The sequence below is a fragment of the Microtus oregoni genome, unplaced genomic scaffold, assembly GCF_018167655.1.
Source record: "Microtus oregoni isolate MIOR12 unplaced genomic scaffold, Mior012 000013F_ref0000133, whole genome shotgun sequence".
In the NCBI taxonomy this organism is placed as follows: Eukaryota; Metazoa; Chordata; class Mammalia; order Rodentia; family Cricetidae; genus Microtus; species Microtus oregoni.
In genome coordinates, this window is record NW_024543072.1 from 4020507 (window position 1) to 4038937 (window position 18431).

An 18431-nucleotide genomic window follows, 5' to 3' on the forward strand; every position below is an offset into this window, starting at 1 on the left:
ACCCCTGTTTTCCTCAGTCAAAGCTTGAGGTGCGCTTTAAGGAAAGCAAGATAAAGTCCCTACACCTTCCGTGCCTCAGCCTTTTTATAAGGACACATCATGACGTTGTTTTCACAGTGATGTAAAACTATTGTGAACTCATGTTGGCAGGCTCAATAAGAAACATTTCCATTCAGTCGGAAAAAAAAACTAAGTCTTTATTCAAACCAGCTTTATTTTAAAATCCCTTTCTGTTCATACAAACCACTAACGGTCCATCAGAGCTTCTGTTCATGTGGATTGTATCAACTGATATTTTTCATAGTAGATTTGATAACTAAGAAATTTAAAGAGAAACTAAAAGATACAGATGTGTTATGTAAGTAATTTGTTTCATGAACAATAGCTGGTATGCACCTTTTCCTTTATTTGGCAAATTTCTTTAATGTTCGACTTAAGCAGAGGCAGGTGGATGCTTACACAGCTGTCTGCATCAGTCTGTTGATAGTTGTTGATATCCACGACTTAAGCCATCTTAGTTTAGATAAGCTGTTGGAAAAGGGACTCCGTGGACCCCTGCGAGTGTCTGAGGAGTCTTCAGGAGTCTCTGCACCACTTTTAGAATTGCTGCCTTAAACAAATTAGTTATTGCAGTATGGAATTATCTCCTAAATTAGTGAGTGGTCAGTACATAAAATTATAGATTTCATCGTGATATTTTCTGGTATGTGTGTGCTCATATGTGTGCAGGTGTTTTTCTTTTTAATATACTTTATTGTTTTAAGTTGAACTATACATTTTTACCACTTCCCTTCCTTCCACCCTTCTCCCCTTCCACCCTGCCCCTGACCCTCATGCTCCCAATTTACTCAGGAGATCTTGTCTTTTTCTCCTTCCTAGTTGGTTCCATGTATTCCTCTCTTAGGGTCTTCTTTGTTGTCTAGGTTCTCTGGGTTGTGGACTGTAGACTGGTTATTCTTTATGTTTAAAAGCCACTTATATGTGAGTACATTTGTCTTTCTGGGTCTGAGTTACCTCACTCAGTATGTTTTTTTTTTCTAGTTCTATCCACTAGCATGCAAATTTCAAAATGTCATTAATTTTTTTTTTACCAATGTGTAGTGCTCCATTGTATTAATGTACTATATTTTCTCTAACCATTCTTCAGATGAGGAACATCTAGGTTGTTTCCAGGTTCCGGCTATTACAAATAATGCTGCTATGAACATGGTTGAACAAATGTCCTTGTCGTATGATTGAACATCCTTTGGGTATATGCCCAAAAGTGGTATTGCTGAGTCTTGAGGTAGATTATTTCTTGAGAAACAATTTCTGAGAAATTGCTATACTGATTTCCAAAGCCAGCTGTTCCCCTTGCTCCACATCTTCTCCAACATAAGTTGTCATTAGTGTTTTTGATCTTGGCCATTCTGACTGGTGTAAGATGGTAGCTCAGAGTAGTTTTGATTAGCATTTCTCTGATGGCTAAGGATATTGTGCATGTCCTTAAGTATCTTCCAGACATTTGAGATTCTTCTGTTGAGAATTCTCTATTTAGTACTTTACCCCATTTTTTTTATTGGATTATTTGTTCTTTTGATGTCTAACTTCTTGAGTTCTTTGTATATTTTGGAGATCAGTCCACTATTCTTTTCCGTTTGGTAGGCTGCTGTTTGTCTTGTTGACTGTGTCATTTGCTTACAGAAGTGTCTGTGCTACTGGGGTTATATTTAGGAAGTGGTTCCCTGTGCCAATGTGTTCAAGTGTACTTCCCACTTTCTCTTCTATGAGGTTCAGTGTACTTGGTTTTATGTTGAGGTCTTTGATCCACTTGGACTTGAGTTTTATGCATGGCAATAGATATGGATCTATTTGCATTCTTCTACATGTTGATACCTAGTTATGCCAACACCATTTGATGAAGATGCTTCCTTTTGTTACCATTTTATAATTTTAGCTTCTTTGTCAAAAACCAGGTGTTCTGAGGTATGTGGGTTGATACCCGGGCCTTGTTTTAGATTCCATTGATCCTCCTGTCTGTTTTTATGCCAATACCAAACTGTTTTCATTACTGTAGCTCTGTAGCAGAGTTTGAAATCTCTGAAGTTCCTTTATTTTGCAGGGATGTTTTGACTATCCTGGGTTTTTTGTTTTTCCATTTTTCTTTTGAGGTCTATGAAGAATTTTGCTAGGCACTGCATTGAATCTGTAGATTGCTTTAGTAAGATTGCCATTTTTACTATGTTAATCCTACCTATCTGAGAGCATGGGAGATCTTTCCATTTTCTGATGTCTTCTTTGATTTCTTTCTTCAAAGATTGAGGCTCTTGTTATAAAGATCTTTCACTTGTTTGGTTAGAGTTACCCCAAGATATTTTATGTAATTTGTGACTATTGTAAAGGATGTTGTTTCTCTGATTGCTTTTTCAGCCCATTTATTGTCTGTATATAGGAGGGCTACTGATTTTTTTTAATTAGTACTGTATCCTGCTACATTACTAAAGGTGTTTATCAGTTGTAGGAGTTCCCTGGTAGTATTTTTGGGGTCACTTATATATCCTATCATATCATTAACAAATAGTGAAAGTTTAACTTCTTCTTTTCCAATTTCTATCCCTTTGATCTCCTTTTGCTGTCTTGTTGCTCTAGCTAGAAGTTTAAAAATTATATTAAATAGAAATGGAATGAGCAGCCTTGTCTTGTTCCTGATTTCAGTGGAATAGCTGGGAGTTTCTCTCCATTTAGTTTGATGTTGGCTGTTGGTTTTCTGTATATTGCCTTTTTAATTTTTAGGTATATTCTTATGTTCTTGCTCTTACCAAGACCTTTATAATGAAGGGGTGTTGAATTTTGTTGAAAGCTTTTTCAACATCCAATGAGATGATCACGTGGGTTTTTTTTCTTTCAATTGTTTAAATGGTGGATTATATTGATAGATTTTCATATGTTGACCCATCCTTGCATCTCTGAGATGAAGCCTACTTGATCATGGTGGAAGATTTTTCTCATGTGTTCATGGATTCAGTTTGCCAATATTTTATTGAGTATTTTTGCATCAATGTTCATGAATGAGGTTGGTCTGTATTTCTTTTTCTTAGTGGTGTCTTTGTGTGGTTTGGGTGTCTGGGTAACATAGCCTTGTAAGAAGAGTTTGACAATTTCCTTCTGTTTCTATTTGGAAAAATTTGAGGACTATTGGTATAAGTTCTTCTTTGAAAATCATCTGGTCCTGGGCTTTTTGTTTGTTTGTTTAGGAGACTTTTGATGAGTGTTTCTATTCCCTTAGCAGTTATAGGTCTATTTAATTTTCTTATCTGGTCTTTATTTAATTTTGGTAAATGATGCTTATCCAGAAAATTGGTCATTTCCTTTAAGTTTTCCAATTTTGTCGAGTATAGGTTTTTGAAATATGATCTGATGATTCTCTGGATTTCCTCCATGTCTATTGTTATATCCCCCTTTTCATTTCTGATTTTGTTGATTTGAGTTTTCTCTCTCTGCCTTTTAGTTAGTTTGGATAAAGTTTTGTCTATTTTATTGATTTTCTTAAAGAACCTACTCCTTGTCTCATTGATTATTTGTATTGTTTTTGCTGTTTCTATGTTCTTGATTGTTTACCTGATTTTTGCATTTTCAGATTTCCTTTGGTTTAAAAATTGCCTTTATTTTAGATTTTAAGTTTTGAACCATTTCTTTCATCTATTTGATGACTTTTTTGGGTTTTCTTTAAGGGATTTGTTGATTTCTTTCAGTTTTTTGGTTGCCTTTTCCTCCATTTCTTTAAGAGAACTTTTCACTTCCTCTTTAAGGGCCTCAGTCATCTTCATAAAGTTATTTTTAAGGTCTTTTTCTTCTGATTCATCTGCCTTGGGATGTTCGTGTCTTGCTGTTGTAGAACCACTAGTTTTTGGTGATGCTGTCTTGTTCTTTATGTTGTTGAGTGTATTTTTACCCTGTTGCCTACCCATTTCTTCCTCCAATTGGAATAAGTAGAGTCTGTGTTTCGGCGGGGGGGGGGGTTCCTTTTTCCTCCAGTTGGTGGAGTCAAGTTTCCTCCAGTTGGGAGCTGTGGCTCCATTGATTGTTCCTTCAGGTATAGGCAGAGTATAACCATCAGTGATCATCCCTCCCGGTACCTATGGTCCCAAGGGTCAGATGGTAGTTCCTCTTGGTGTTGGCTGCACTGAGACTGAGGCTCCAGTGGTCAGATAATTTCTGGAGGCCACTGCCGTCATCCTGGCCCTCTTCATTGCTGCTCATTCTCCTCCCCCCAGCATCCTGGCCCTGCCTGCCTCCCTACTGTTCACTCTCCTCCTCCTAGCAGTCTGGATGTGTGCCGGTGTAATGGCTTATCTTGGTTGTCAACCTGGCACACTTGAGAAGAGGAGGACTCAATTGAGGAATTGCCCCCATCAGTGTGGCATTTTCTCGACTGCTAGTTGCTGGAGCAGAGCCGGTGATTCCCCTGGGATGGTGGTCATGGGTTATGTTCGGGAGCGAGCTGAGCAGAAGAGAGAACAATCAAGCAAACAGCACCCTCCATGGTTTGTCATTAGCTCCTGCTTCCCGATTCCTGCTCGAGTTCCTGTCCCGATTCCCTCAATGATGGATTGCCATGGGGAAATGGAGTTGAAAGAAATCTCTTGTTCTTTTGATCTGCGGCTTATCACAACAACAAGAAGCCACAAGTGAGCATGTACCTGTGTGCACAGTCAGAGGAAACCGTAGCCACCTTCTACCTTGGTTTCTTTTTCTATTTTTCCTTTTCTTTTTCTTTAAGGCAAGGTCTCTCACTGACCTGGGGCTTGCATGGTCTGTCTTCCTCTCCCAAATGGTGGGATTACAAGCATGTGCCACCCTGCCTGGCGGTAGTGGTGAGATTACAAGTGTGTGCCCCTCTGCCTGGTGGTAGTGGTGGCAATGGGGGTAGCTGTTGCTGCTGCTCTTCTTCTTCTTCCTCTTCCTTTCCTTCTTTCCCCCCTCCTCTCCTCTCTTCTTTATCATTATTATTCATCTGAGTTCTGGAGAGGAAACTCAAATTCTTGTGCTTGCATAGCAAGTACTTTTCTGAGTGAGCTATTTCCTTAGCTGCATTGTGATATTATAGTTTGATCGCATTCATCCTGTCGCTCCCTATTGTTCCCCTCTCCCTCCTGTTAATCTCTCTACTCTTCCACATGTCTCTTACTGCTCTCATGTTCCAAAAGAAAGAAACAAAACAAAACAAAACAAAACAAACTACAGGCTCCACGTCGAGGGAAAATATGTATTAGTGCATGAGCCCAGGGCCATGCAAATGCTAAGCAAGCATCCAGTCACTGAGCTCCACCCTCAGGCCAGCAGGCTGGCACCAGGATTTCTGAGCTCCACATTAGGCCAGCAGGCCAGCACTAGGCTGAGCACATCTTATTTTGCTTAACACGATGATCTGGTCTCCCGTGTATAATGGATTCTTATAGAAAAGACCATCTTCAATTGAGAAGATGATGAAATCAAGTCCAATCAAGCACCCTAGGGCATTCCTTAGATGTGACCAAATTTGATTAGCCAAATTTGATTAGTTTCTTACCTGAGTGATGCTGTGATGCTTCAGCTTCCAGTCAGAGCCAATGTAGTGCGATTTCTAATTGGTCTTAATAATAAAAACCCATAGTCAGATATTAGAGAAGCAGAGCAGACAGCCACTAGTTCTTACTTCTATGAAATCCTCTGACTAAATGGGGTATCCTGTCTCTACAAGTCCTCAGACTGAATGCCTTGGGTTCCTGTCTCCTCCCACCTCATATTCCTCTCTGCCCAGCCAATACCTTTCCTGTCTTCACCTCCCTAGAGCTAGGATTAAAGACATGTGACTCCCAAGTACTGTGATTAAAGGTGTGAGCCACCACTGCCTGGCTGTTTCTCTTTGAGACTGGATCAATCTAGTGTAGCCCAAGGTAGCCTTGAACTCATAGAAATCTATCTGCCTCTGCCTCCCTAATGCTGGGGATTAAAGGTGTGTGCCACCACTGAATGGCCTCTATGTCTAAGTAGTGGCTAGCTCTGCCCTCTGATCTACAGGCAAATTTTGTTATAGCACAAACAAAATATCACCACAACCAGACTCAATTTTCATGTTTCTCTCTGCTTGATTTTGTAGTTGTGAAATGTATTCTACCATCTCCAACCCCAACAGATATGGTGTTGATAAAGTTTTATTTCTGTATCCATCAGGGGAAATCATGCATGAGGTCCCTTAGAGTCAATTCTTTCTAATAATGCCCCTCTCGTTACAGAAATACAAGGAGTATGAGAAAGATGTTGCCATTGAAGAAATTGATGGTCTCCAACTGGTGAAGAAGCTGGCTAAGAACATGGAGGAAATGTTTCACAAGAAGTCTGAGGCAGTGAGGGTAAGTCTTCCAAGGTCTGCATTATGTTGTCCAAAGACACACAGACAGCCAACTTTTGGGGATTTTCACTGATTAACCGAAACTTGCCAAGTTTGCCCATTGCATGGATGCTCTTACCTTTCTTTATTCTGGTGACCATGAAAAGTAGTTCTGCATTGCACTCTTCACATATGGGACTCCGAGGCCTGTCTTTATCTTTGGATGTGAGACCTTCAGCACAGGGGCTGCAAAGGAAGGGTTCCCAACTCTGATGTGCTCACTAACTTCTCAGGGTTACTCAGGGTGACGCTGTGGTTCACTGGACAAGAGAAAGATAAAGCATTGTTAGAAAAATGATTGCCACAGTGTGAAGCTGAATGAATACCTTGGTGGGCCAGAAGAAGTCTGGAAGAAGTTGGATGTTCTCCTGGCTTTATTGGACCCTTACTGAGATTACAATGTTCGTATTGATCCAAGCAGCTCACTGAAATTTAATATCAGCCATATGAAGTGAATTGCAGCATATATGGTTTTTGTTGTTTTTATTGCTAAGTTGACTTCCTACTTTATTTTTCACTGTTGACCAATCAGGGCATCTTAGGTTCATTTTTGTGGTGTGTGAGTAATGTGGTATCCTATATTAAAGCCATATTGATATACGGTTGCAAGGAAAACTGCTACCCAATGGGTCTTTCATTCCTGTGTCTACTTGGCTTGATTTTTCAATTTTAATGATCTTCTCCAGTAGCATTTTGTTAGAAACGATCACTCCTTACTTTAGCTTTTCTCATGCTGCATTACCAAACCAATTTTCTCAAAGTATTTCTGCCCAAAGTAGATAATCTCACATTTCTGTCTATCAACAATTTCATTTATTTTGGGTCTTTGTATGAACATGAGTGAGCTTGACCTGGGTATAAAACCTTTCTTGTCACTTAGTAGGCTCTGCTCTTTGGCCAAGAAGTCATTGTGAGCCTTAATTTCTCATCTGCAGAACAGGCCACCCTCAACACCTGAGGAGGAACATGACAAAACTTGTTCTTGGTGCAGGCCCTGCAGGGAGAGGTGCTCTGAAGTAATAAGGGCGGCGGGGCCGCTTCCCCAGCACCCCAGCCGCCCGCTCGGCTAGCTTATGCCCCGAAATAACAACATAGACACTGTATTCTTTTAAGCACTGCTTGGCCCTTTAGCTCTAGCACTTACAGGCTAATTCTCACATCCCGATCAACCCATCTCTAATAATCTGTGAGAACCGGTCTTACCGGGGAGATTCTAGCCTAGTCCATCCTGGGTCGGAGCTTCATGCCGGGAGCGGGGCATGGCGTCTCTGCTGAGGCGTCTGCTCCCGAGAGAACAGAGCTGTGGAGTCTCTGAGCTCACTTCCTCTTCCTCCCAGCGTCCTATTCTGTTTTCTCCTCCCACCTATCTTCTAACCAATAAAATGGGCCAGGGCAGTGCCTTTATTAGCCAATGACCTTCCTCCATCATTTCCCCTTTTTCGGTTTAAACAAAAAAAAAAAAGGATTTAACATAGCAAAATTACATATAACAAAACAGTTATCAAGTAAAAGTTACAATAATCTTTATCATAACTAAGGAAAACTATAACTATAACTAACTATTCTTAACTCCATCAAAGACTCCAGAAAGATATAATATTACCTAAGTAAACAAGAACTAAGAAACTTTTAAAACTCTAGAAATGACAGAGACATCTCGCTGCCTGGACAGTCACCCAAAGTTCCTCTGTACCGTTGGGGCATCCATCTTCAGCCTTCAGGCCCATGGTATCCAGCAGACATTTCCATAAAGCAGGAAAATTCAAAGTCAGTTCAGTCACTATCTGTTGTGTCCTGCAGAATGTCTCGCAGACTCTTTCATGAATCAGGAACCCCGAAAGATCATCTCACCTTAGGCAAGTTCAGTAGTCCTCTCTCTGCGGGTTCTCTGTTTCCAGTTTATGCAATAGTCCAGGCAAGAGCAGTTTCTTGCCCAAATGGCTATCAAACCCCATAAGGTGCCTCTTCGATGCCCATCTTCCTCTTGAAGTAGATTGGTGCTGCCAGGAGCAGAGTGTCTCATTGTCATGAAAAGTCCTCAGTTATTAAAACATTAAATGTCCTATTCTGTAATCTTTGAAAGACACGAAGAATGTCTATCTAAAATATATCTCTATATATCTAGAAAATCTAACTAACATGACTACAAGCTTTACTATTATTGATGATTATCCATTAACAACCTATATTTCTCAATTATACAGTACATATTTAAATGAACTACACAATCACAATACCTTAATCAAAATCAGAAACACTTATACATATAACAAAATTGACCTTAAATTTCTATCAATAAAGCAAAATCTATACTAATGTAAATTATTCATATCTATATCATATCCCCCTTAAAATGTAAAAGAATGTTTATAAACCATATTTGGGAACATGGGCGCAGTTTTTTCTCTCCAAACTACTTCCTGCTGAATGGGGGCGTCGTTAATTAGGTCTTTCATGGTATAACCTGTGTGCTAGTTTCATCTCAGTTGGCAGTTGAGCGAAGCAATTTTCTGAAGATGCTCACAGCAACCCTTCAGGAGGGCGTGGTCCATCATACCAAATCGGGATAAATGCAATCCACAAGGTCTGACCCTCTGTGAAAGCAAAAGAAGAATCTCTTTTCCAAAGTATCATATCCTTAGATCCAAATTCATAATATCTATGTTGGATTAGTTTAGCAGCATTTATAAATAAATATCTTTTAGCATCTGTTGCTCCTTCCTCAGCATTTAAATAATTTAAAGAGAGCATAATAACATACAGTATCAAAATTCTCTGTGTATTTTCCATCTTTGTTTGTTTTATTTTAACCTCTATTTTATTTTTACTTTTAACTCTTTGCTTTTTGAGACAGGTTCTCTGTATCTTTGACCTGAAGTAACTCTGTAGACCAGGCTGTCTTTGAACTCTCAGAGATCCGCCTGTCTCTGCCTCCCAGGCATTTGGGATTAAAGGTGTACACTACTACACCTTGAACTCACAGAGATCTGCCTGCCTCTGCCTTCTAGGCACTGGGATTAAAGGCGTGTGCTACCACACACAACAACTCTCTTCCTTTTTTTTTGTTTTTTACTTTAAGAACTTCAACTTTTAGTCTGCATATATTTTTAACACACTTCAAACCATTTAGAAATTTTCTTTGTCTTTGAATCTCTCTTTACTGTATATCTCTCTTTTTCTGACCACACGAGCCTTTAAATTACTGAGCAATATGGGTAGGATTAAAGGCGTGGCTTTGCCAGCTAGATCCAGTCCATTCCTTAGCTTTCCAGCCTCATGGCTGAGGTACTGGCTGTAGCCAGCAAGCGAGCTTCAGCAGCCTGTGTTTGCAAACCGCAGGGACTGCCTGCGTAAAAGAGTCAGAGTTTGTCCTGGCAGGACAGCCCAAAAAGCTGGCATTTTTAAACGGCGCAGCTTTTTTCCTGCTACGGCTGAAAACCGAAAAGCATGCGTACAGCTTTTCGTCAACACCTTTTAAGTGTTTCGTGGCAGGACCTCTTAATGAGCTGCAGGCTTTGCAGCTAAAGCTGAGTCAGGAAGCCTCTCTTAGATGAGGTGCTTGCTTGCCTCTAGCAGGCAGAGTAGAACCGAGAAATTGCTGCTACCAAGAAACCAGGCACAATGCTTTAATTTTGTTCTAGAATTATTTCCCAAGCTGTCTCAGGCTTTATGTGGAAGCAGTTGTCCACGTGGGCGCCATATGAAGTAATAAGGGCGGCGGGGCCGCTTCCCCAGCACCCCAGCCGCCCGCTCGGCTAGCTTATGCCCCGAAATAACAACATAGACACTGTATTCTTTTAAGCACTGCTTGGCCCTTTAGCTCTAGCACTTACAGGCTAATTCTCACATCCCGATCAACCCATCTCTAATAATCTGTGAGAACCGGTCTTACCGGGGAGATTCTAGCCTAGTCCATCCTGGGTCGGAGCTTCATGCCGGGAGCGGGGCATGGCGTCTCTGCTGAGGCGTCTGCTCCCGAGAGAACAGAGCTGTGGAGTCTCTGAGCTCACTTCCTCTTCCTCCCAGCGTCCTATTCTGTTTTCTCCTCCCACCTATCTTCTAACCAATAAAATGGGCCAGGGCAGTGCCTTTATTAGCCAATGACCTTCCTCCATCAGTGCTCAGTAAATGGAAACCAGTACTGTGAGCCAGCTCACTGATAAAGGCTTCTTGATGGATACCCTGAAGAGCCTCGAAGGGAGATTCTTTTAGATGCCACAAACATGATGTACCAGTAGTATTGTGGAAGCTGCGTGGTGGTCTTCGACCTGTCTTATGTCCTTGCCTTGAAGCATCTGAGAGGCATCTTACAATAAAGAGTGGGCTCAGGGCATGCATGCTAAACAAGCCACACACCACTGAGTTACATCCCCAGGCCAGCTTTCGTCTGTCTGAGTATGGCTCATTTTTTCCCTAATGGGCATGGCAGCTTGGTAGCCATTCAGACATCAGAAGCAGAACCCTGAAGTAAGGATACTAATTAAGGGCCGGAGAGATGGCTTGGGAGTTAAGAGTATTTGCTACTCTTGTGGAGGACCTGGGTGTGGTTCTGAACATCCAGAAGATAGCTCAAAACAGCCTTGACCTTCATTTCCAGAGGATCCCACACTTTCTTCTGAACTATGCAGGCGTTATATGGCCATGATGCACACACATACATGTAGGTAAGACACAAAAACACATAAACATAATAAATATTTTAAAAGAATAATAATTTTACACCATTATGATGAGTTCTTGTTTGCAAAATGGATGTTTCTTGGGTAGAACTTTTAGAATATATTGGAAAAAAAACAAAGCAAAGTCTATCAGATGCTTTTGTCATCGCTCTGACCAAGTAGCAAATGAATCTTGAAGGAAGGGATTGCTTTGGCTCCCAGTTTGGAAGGCCCAGTCCAGTATAGTGGAGAAGTCTGGTAGCAGTCATGTGGGGTAGCTAGTCAATGGGTACCTGCAGTCAGGAAGGAGAGAACGAGTCAGGGAGGGGATTGCTGGTGCTCAATTTGCTGCTTTGTTTTTATTCAGTCTAGGACTGTAGCCCAGAGAATGGAGTCACCTAGACGTGGAGGGGACCCAGAGAATGGTGTCACCTAGACGTGGAGGGGGCCCAGAGAATGGTGTCACCTAGACGTGGAGGGGACCAGAGAATGGTGTCACCTAGATGTGGAGGGGACCCAGAGAATGGTGTCACCTAGACCTAGATGTAGAAGGGACCCAGAGAATGGTGTCACCTAGATGTGGAGGGGACCCAGAGAATGGTGTCACCTAGACATGGAGGGGACCCAGAGAATGGTGTCACCTAGACCTAGACGTGGAGGGGACCATCCCACTTCAGTAATTCAGTCCTGAAATCTCGTCCCCCACAAGCCCAGATGTCTGTCATTTAGATGATCCTAGATTCTGCCAAGCTGAGAATCAAGATTGACTGTCACACATAGAGAAAGTATCATTTGGAATTGTGACCATGTGCTTTATAGTCTTTTTCCTTTGTCTGTTCTGTTTATGTGTTTGTATTTTTTTTCAATTTGAAAATTAAGGCACCTGTTCTCTTTATAATCCAGCTTTTTATCCTTTCTTTCAACCGCCCCTTGGTAATTTCTCACGTAATTGTGTTTTGTGGTTTCCTTAGGTAGCTGACATGTTTATTAATTGATTCCACTGCTTCTGCTTCTACCTAGTTGTACATTTAAGTTGTTTGCAAGTTTTGAAATCAATATTACTGCTGTGAATTTTTATGCATATCAATAATAAATCAAACAATCTAGTGGTGGGCATCCCTTTAAGGATTTTGCCAATATTCACGTATCTTGTCTTTACCATAGCTCATGATGGAGGTTTTCATGCCATCTGCAGTTCACAAAGGGGAGATGAAGAGGTACATGCTATGTATTCTCTACAGTTACATTGAGTTTGTGGCTCCAGGTCACCAGAGCCCACATTCCTCATCACCTCCATATACCTGGTGTCCTAGACAACACACTATATTCTTAATAGGAAGCTCCAAATCTGAAGGCATCTAAAATGTTCTGAACCTACTTTAAAGTTATTTGTGTTTAAAAATTTTTTCTGTTTTTTTTTAAGATTATGTTAGTTTACAACTCCTCCAAGCAGTGTATGAGTACTGTTTTCTTGAGTCATCCTTGTATATATTAATATGAATATTCATAATATTTTCCTTATATATGTTATTGTTTTTACTTTATCATTTTACTTTTTAATATCCCAGTTTTGTAGTCTATGTATGTGTGTGTATGTATGTTTGTGGGGGAACACATGTGGCACCGTGTTCATGTGGAGGTTAGAGGTCAACTTGCAGCAATCAATTCTTTCTTGGGTCCCAGGGATCAAATTCTGATGGCCAGGCCTGACAACATGTGCCTTTATCTGCTGAGCTATCTTTCCCAAGGGTTGTTTCTGTTTTTGTTATTTGGTTATGATTATATTTTTGAGGCTAGGTCTCTCTGTGCAGTCCAGACTCCCCACAGGCCTTGAACTCAATTGATGCCCTGCCCCGGGCTCCCAAGTTCTGGGATCACAGGTGTGTTGGGGGCTATTGTTTTCCGGATGTGTGACTTTTGTTTATGCTGCATTTGTTTAACTCTGTGAAGCTCTGTTCCTGTACTTGTCTAAAACACCTGATTTCCTAATAAAGAGCTGACCAGCCAATAGCAAGGCAGGAACAAGGATAGGCGGGGCTGGCAGACAAAGAGTATAATTCATAGACGTGTCTGGGAGGAAAGAGAACAAGGTGCAAGAGAACAAGGAGAGGAGGCATCGGGGCCAGTGGCCCAGCCCCCCAACCACTTCTTACTCCCAGTCACGGAGTAAGAAGAAAGGTATACAGAAATAGAAAGATAAAAGCCCAGAGGCAAAAGTTAGTCAGAATAATTTAAGAAAAGCTGGCAAGAAACAAGCCAAGCTAAGGCCGGGTATTTACTACTAATAATAAGCCTCCGTGTGTGTTTTGCTGGGGAGCTTGGTGGTAGGGACCCCCCCCCCACACACACACACAAAAAGCCCAAACAGTAAAACAATGCAACACAGGTGTGTAACCACACCTGGCTCTGTTTTCAACACAAGTGGCAGCATTATCAGTCTGAGTGAGGAAAAAAACTGTTTTCATTTGCATCTCTTGGTACATCACAGAGTTTTAGGGAAGAATAGACTGTAAATAGCCATTCATTCTGTCTGTGCCCTTGATAGACACGAAAGGCCTGGTGTCCGTTGGGGCCCTTGAGGGCTTGCACACGTAGGGTACTCCCTGGCGGAAGCACCGTATCCAGGACTCTGACCCTTTGCAGTGTGTGCAGCCTGGGCTGTAGACATACTAACCGGGATCTCTATCCTGCTCCAAGATGGAGAGCTGGAAAGGACAGCTGACCAGTCCCCATGGATCGCTTGTCCTCTCATACCTCTCTGGAGCCCTACGAGAGTATATGCTTCCGGGTTAACTGAGCGCAGGATGCACCTGGCCGGGTACCAGGCCATGATGCCCTTTAGGTTTGTGTTAACGCCAGGAGTTATCATTGTCCTAGAAATGAGCAAGAGACAGAACTGTGTAAGGTCACTTGCTTAGGTCACACTCCAGGGAGCAGTGAGTTTAGGTTTTGCATCTTCAAGGAAAGAGTACAGCTGTGTTGCACGTCCCTGCCTAGTCTAACACCTGACAAATAGCACTGTGCGTATCCACACACCTCTGGGTAAGGCTCCTCCATCCTGTGAGCATGCGACAGAAGTTCTGGTGCTGCCGGAAGCACCTGGGTGGGGACAGGAGGAAGCAGGAACTGGCTTCAGCCTCTCAGTATTGCCTATTTTGAAACAATTTTGTCTTAAATTAGTGGCATAAAAAAAAAGATTTGATATGGCTGATGTTGTTTCTTTGAGGAGAAAAACGAAAGTACCCTGTTTGAATAGAAGTGTTCTCAGGATAAGGTCAGCCCGCACACTTTGAAATGTGCATTTCTGTATTGTAAAATACACACAGAGACCCAGTGTGAACAGACTGGATGTTGCTGCATCTTGGAAATCGCACCCATCTTTCTGTGTTTCTTCTCACCCCTAGAACTTTTATTTTTATTGTGCTACTGATCCAGGACTACTTGCCTCCCAAGCAGTGTTTTCTCACTAACTTAGCTTCCTGTGGTTTTATCTGGATATTGGTCCAGACCCCCTGGTGATCCATGTACCCCTGTTGGCAGCAGTTACAAGTCAAGGAAGTCATGACTGGGATTCTTCATAATATAATGACACCTTGCATCCCCAGCTGGAATCTACCTCTTGCGGTCTAAGCATTGGAGGAGCCAAAGACCTCAAGTTTGTATTGGAGTCACCATTTCCAGTACGTCACTGATATGATCGAATCTGAAAGGAGTATGTTCCTTTGCCAGAAATCTCACCAGGTGGCACAAATCTAATTGGTCTTATAAAAAAACATACCCAGAGTAGCCAGCCATTAGAGTTCTTACCTCTATCAACTCTTCAGAGTGAAGGGGGCAAGATCCTGATTCCACAAACCCTAAGACTGAACACTCTCAGTTCCTGTTTCCTCCTGCCTTGTATTCCTCTCTTCTTCCAGCCATATCAGCCCTGTCTCCACCTCCCTAGTGATGAGATGAAAGGCTTGGATCCCAAGTGTTGGGATCACCTTTGTGTGAGCTCTGTTTCTATTTTAGACTGAGTCAATCTCATGCAGTCTTGGTAGCCTTGAACTCACAGAGATCCATCTGTCACTGCCTCCTGTGTGCAGGGATTCAAAGTGTGTGCCGTCAACGCCTGTCCTCTATGGCTACCTAGTGTGACTAGCTCCCCACTGTGTTCTTCAGGCAAGCTTTGTTACAACACAAACAAAATGTAAACAGAGACAATGGGCCAGGAACAGAACAGGTGTTGGATTGTCATTTACCCCAATGCCCCTGCCACACCTCTAGTAATTTGCATCAAATCGGAGTCCTGGGGTCCTCCATTCATGCTTCACATTGCCCTGTGCTTATTCGTCCGATGTCATTCATCATTTAAGAGCACATACAAGGAAAACCTTGGTTGCAAACAATGCGGAATATTAAAACTACCACTGACATGTGGAGTACCTTAAACTGTCTGTAGCCGTAGGCTGCCTTTGGCCTTTGTAGGTAGATTTCACGAGCCCTGGGGAGACTGGACTCCAGTAACCCAGCCCTTTAACACACACACACACACCCCGCCTGTCATCTCCGGGCTGTTGAACAATGTTGTTCTTTTTCTATGTTTCCCTGGCTTGATTTCATCAATCTCCTCCATCACTTTGGCCAGTGATTAGCTGAATCAGAGTGATTTTATCATGCTCAGGCCCGATTTGAATTCTTCTCCACTGTGCAATTATCCTATCATAGAAAGTCCTATTTTTCTGCCAGTCAGATGTCTGAGGTAAATGTGAAACCCAAAGTGGCCTGCCCATTAAATAACCTCTGTCATACGGCTGGTAATGGACTACACACAATTTTGTTTTTTGGACTGGCAAATTATAAATAACCTTAGCCTCCATAATTGCCATTAACATAATGGTGCCATCATCCTGACAGCTTTTCTTAACTCTATTTTCTAGCTCATTTTAATGCCATGGGTAGTTTGAATAATTTTTGTAAATCCACTCAAAGGTTAGCTCCGGGTTGTTTGAAGGAACAAGGCTGGCTCTTGCTTTTGTGCACAGAAGTTACGTGCACGTCGTTATTTCTCCATCTTTCTATTCAGATATGAATATATACACTCCCCAGCCCTCAGTGGATGCCGCTGAGTGGCTTCTATCAAGTTTCTGCTTCCTTTAAATGGTCAAGAAGTGCAATCAATTTGCTTTTAGTTCATCAGCATCTCAAGGAGTCTTTCCAAATGCTGGATTTAGCAGAAATAAGTGCATCTGTCTCCCGCAAGTGACACACTCCCGCTGGGCCATTCTAAGTGACACCTGTTCTGCTTGTCTATGACAGAAGTCAGGACTTGTTTGAGATATTTACAGAAGGCAGATTTGGCATGGCTCCCCTAGCTGCCGAGCAGCTCATGGGGAAAAAAGTACCCTGTTTTGAGGGGAGGAAGAAAGCAATGGATAAGCTTTTACCTGGTCTTGGTTATGTGGGCAGGAAAACCCCAGTCTTCGTCTTTCGGATCCTGCCCTTCACTGAGAGCCACCAAAACTGTCAATCACCTAGAGGCATCTGCTTTCGCTCCAGGGAACTCTGAGAAGGCAGAGCCACTGTGGAGCATTTGTGATTCTTAGGTTCACCCTCGTTTCTGAAATGAGGCATCTGCAGAGTGGCTTTTCCCCTGGGTCATACGGAGACACTCTGCCTTCGCCTTCTAGATCTGGGCTGACTTGCAGCATGCTCCCCCATTTTCTCAGAGGTCCTGGTTTCTACAAAGGGTGGGGTTGACTTAATGCTTCTTCCTATAGAGTTTAGACACCCAGAAACTTAATTGCATCCCTGGGAGAGGGTGTGGATGTGGAAAAATGTAGTGCCCGTTTGGTAGACCGTAGAAGCAGAACATTTATTATTGAGATAATCTGAAATACCTGACAGTGAATGCCAATGAAGACTGGCAAGAGACATAGAAAGCAAGTTTCAACTATCCTCATGGCATGAAGAGTTTGTTGTTTTCAAAACTTTGGAGGAGATATTTAATAAATGCCCCAAACCACTCAGTAGATCATTGCTGCAAATAAACCTAATCCTTTTGCCTTCTGATTTCCACTGGTAAAATGAGAAATTGGGCACTTGAAAGGTGTTTTGCTTAAAAACATACACGCTCTTCTCGGAAGAACTAAAGGAGACTAGACTCTGTGTTCAGGTCTCCTTCCTCCAGCTCCCCGCTGTTCATTGTGGAACTGACTCCTATTATAGCGGTGCAGTGGAAAGTAATTGCTCTTGTACAGTAATTCAATTTCAATGCATTCACGCGTCAGTTCCCTGATAGGAGCTTATCCGGAGAAGCCTCGGACCTGAAAGCTTTTTATCTAGAAATTCCACATGCCATGAGTCGCCTTTCCTAGGTAACAGATATCAGTATTTGCATTTAATAAACATTTACCTTCTCAGAAAAATAGATTTCTTTCCCTTCCAGAAGAGATTTGCACCAGTCTTTCAAGAAGCCCGAGGGTACTATTAAAGGAACTTTCTTTAGCCATTTTCTGACCGTCGCGTGACTACATAGGTATGATTATAAAACGCATCTACACTGCTATGTAAATATACACTCCACAGCACACAGGATGCTAGAGATAGCTAAGGCAGGCTCTAGCAGCAGCAGGAGCTAGGAGTGGTTCATTTCTGTGGGCTAGAATGAATACTTCTGACTTCAGAACTCATCCTTGTAGATGCTGAGAACTGTGGATGGGACACGGGTTCCAAAAGCTGTCCGTTAAGTTGGGAATGAAATGTACAACTTGGTTGATAATTTCTACATTGTTTCAGTAGAAGGCCACACATTTTAGAATATCTGAGCAGTACAGACTGGACACAGTTGGTAAAATTGAGGGAGGAAAAGAAGGAAGGAAAGGAAGGAGGGAAGGAGGGAAGGAAACATAAAGTTGGGTGCCCAGGGAAGCAAGTTGTGTCTACGATCAGTTGGGGGAGAGAATAAATGTAATCAAAACACATACAAAATTCTCAAAAATTAAATTTAGAAATTAGTAAACTGGCTTTGTGGGAGCCTAGACAGTTTGGATGCTTAACTTACTAGACCTGGATGGAGGTGGGGGTTCCTTGGACTTCCCACAGGACAGGGAACCCTGATTGCTTTTCGGGCTGAGGGGGGGGGACTTAATTGGGGGAGGGGGAGGGAAATGGGAGGTGGTGGCTGGGAAGAGACAGAAATCTTTAATAAATAAATAAATTAAAAAATTAAAAAAATAAAAAATAAATAAATAAAAAAGGAAAAAATAAATAAATTCAAACAAAAAAAAAAAAAAGAAAGGCACAGGAAGGGAAATCTTGATAAGCATTCCTGCTTCCCCTTTGTAGATGCCGAGTCCCCAGAATCTGGACTCTTCAGACAC

General features: G+C 42.1%; 1 protein-coding gene across 2 annotated transcripts in view; it reads left to right on the forward strand.

Annotated features, from left to right (window-relative positions):
- Window positions 1-18431, forward strand: part of Cacna2d3 (calcium voltage-gated channel auxiliary subunit alpha2delta 3) — an 835389-nt gene that overhangs the window by 180848 nt on the left and 636110 nt on the right. For both annotated transcript variants that reach the window (XM_041662952.1, XM_041662953.1), the window contains exon 3: window positions 6255-6371. In XM_041662952.1, the coding sequence (XP_041518886.1) occupies window positions 6255-6371 (117 nt within the window). The remainder of the gene's footprint in view (window positions 1-6254; window positions 6372-18431) is intronic.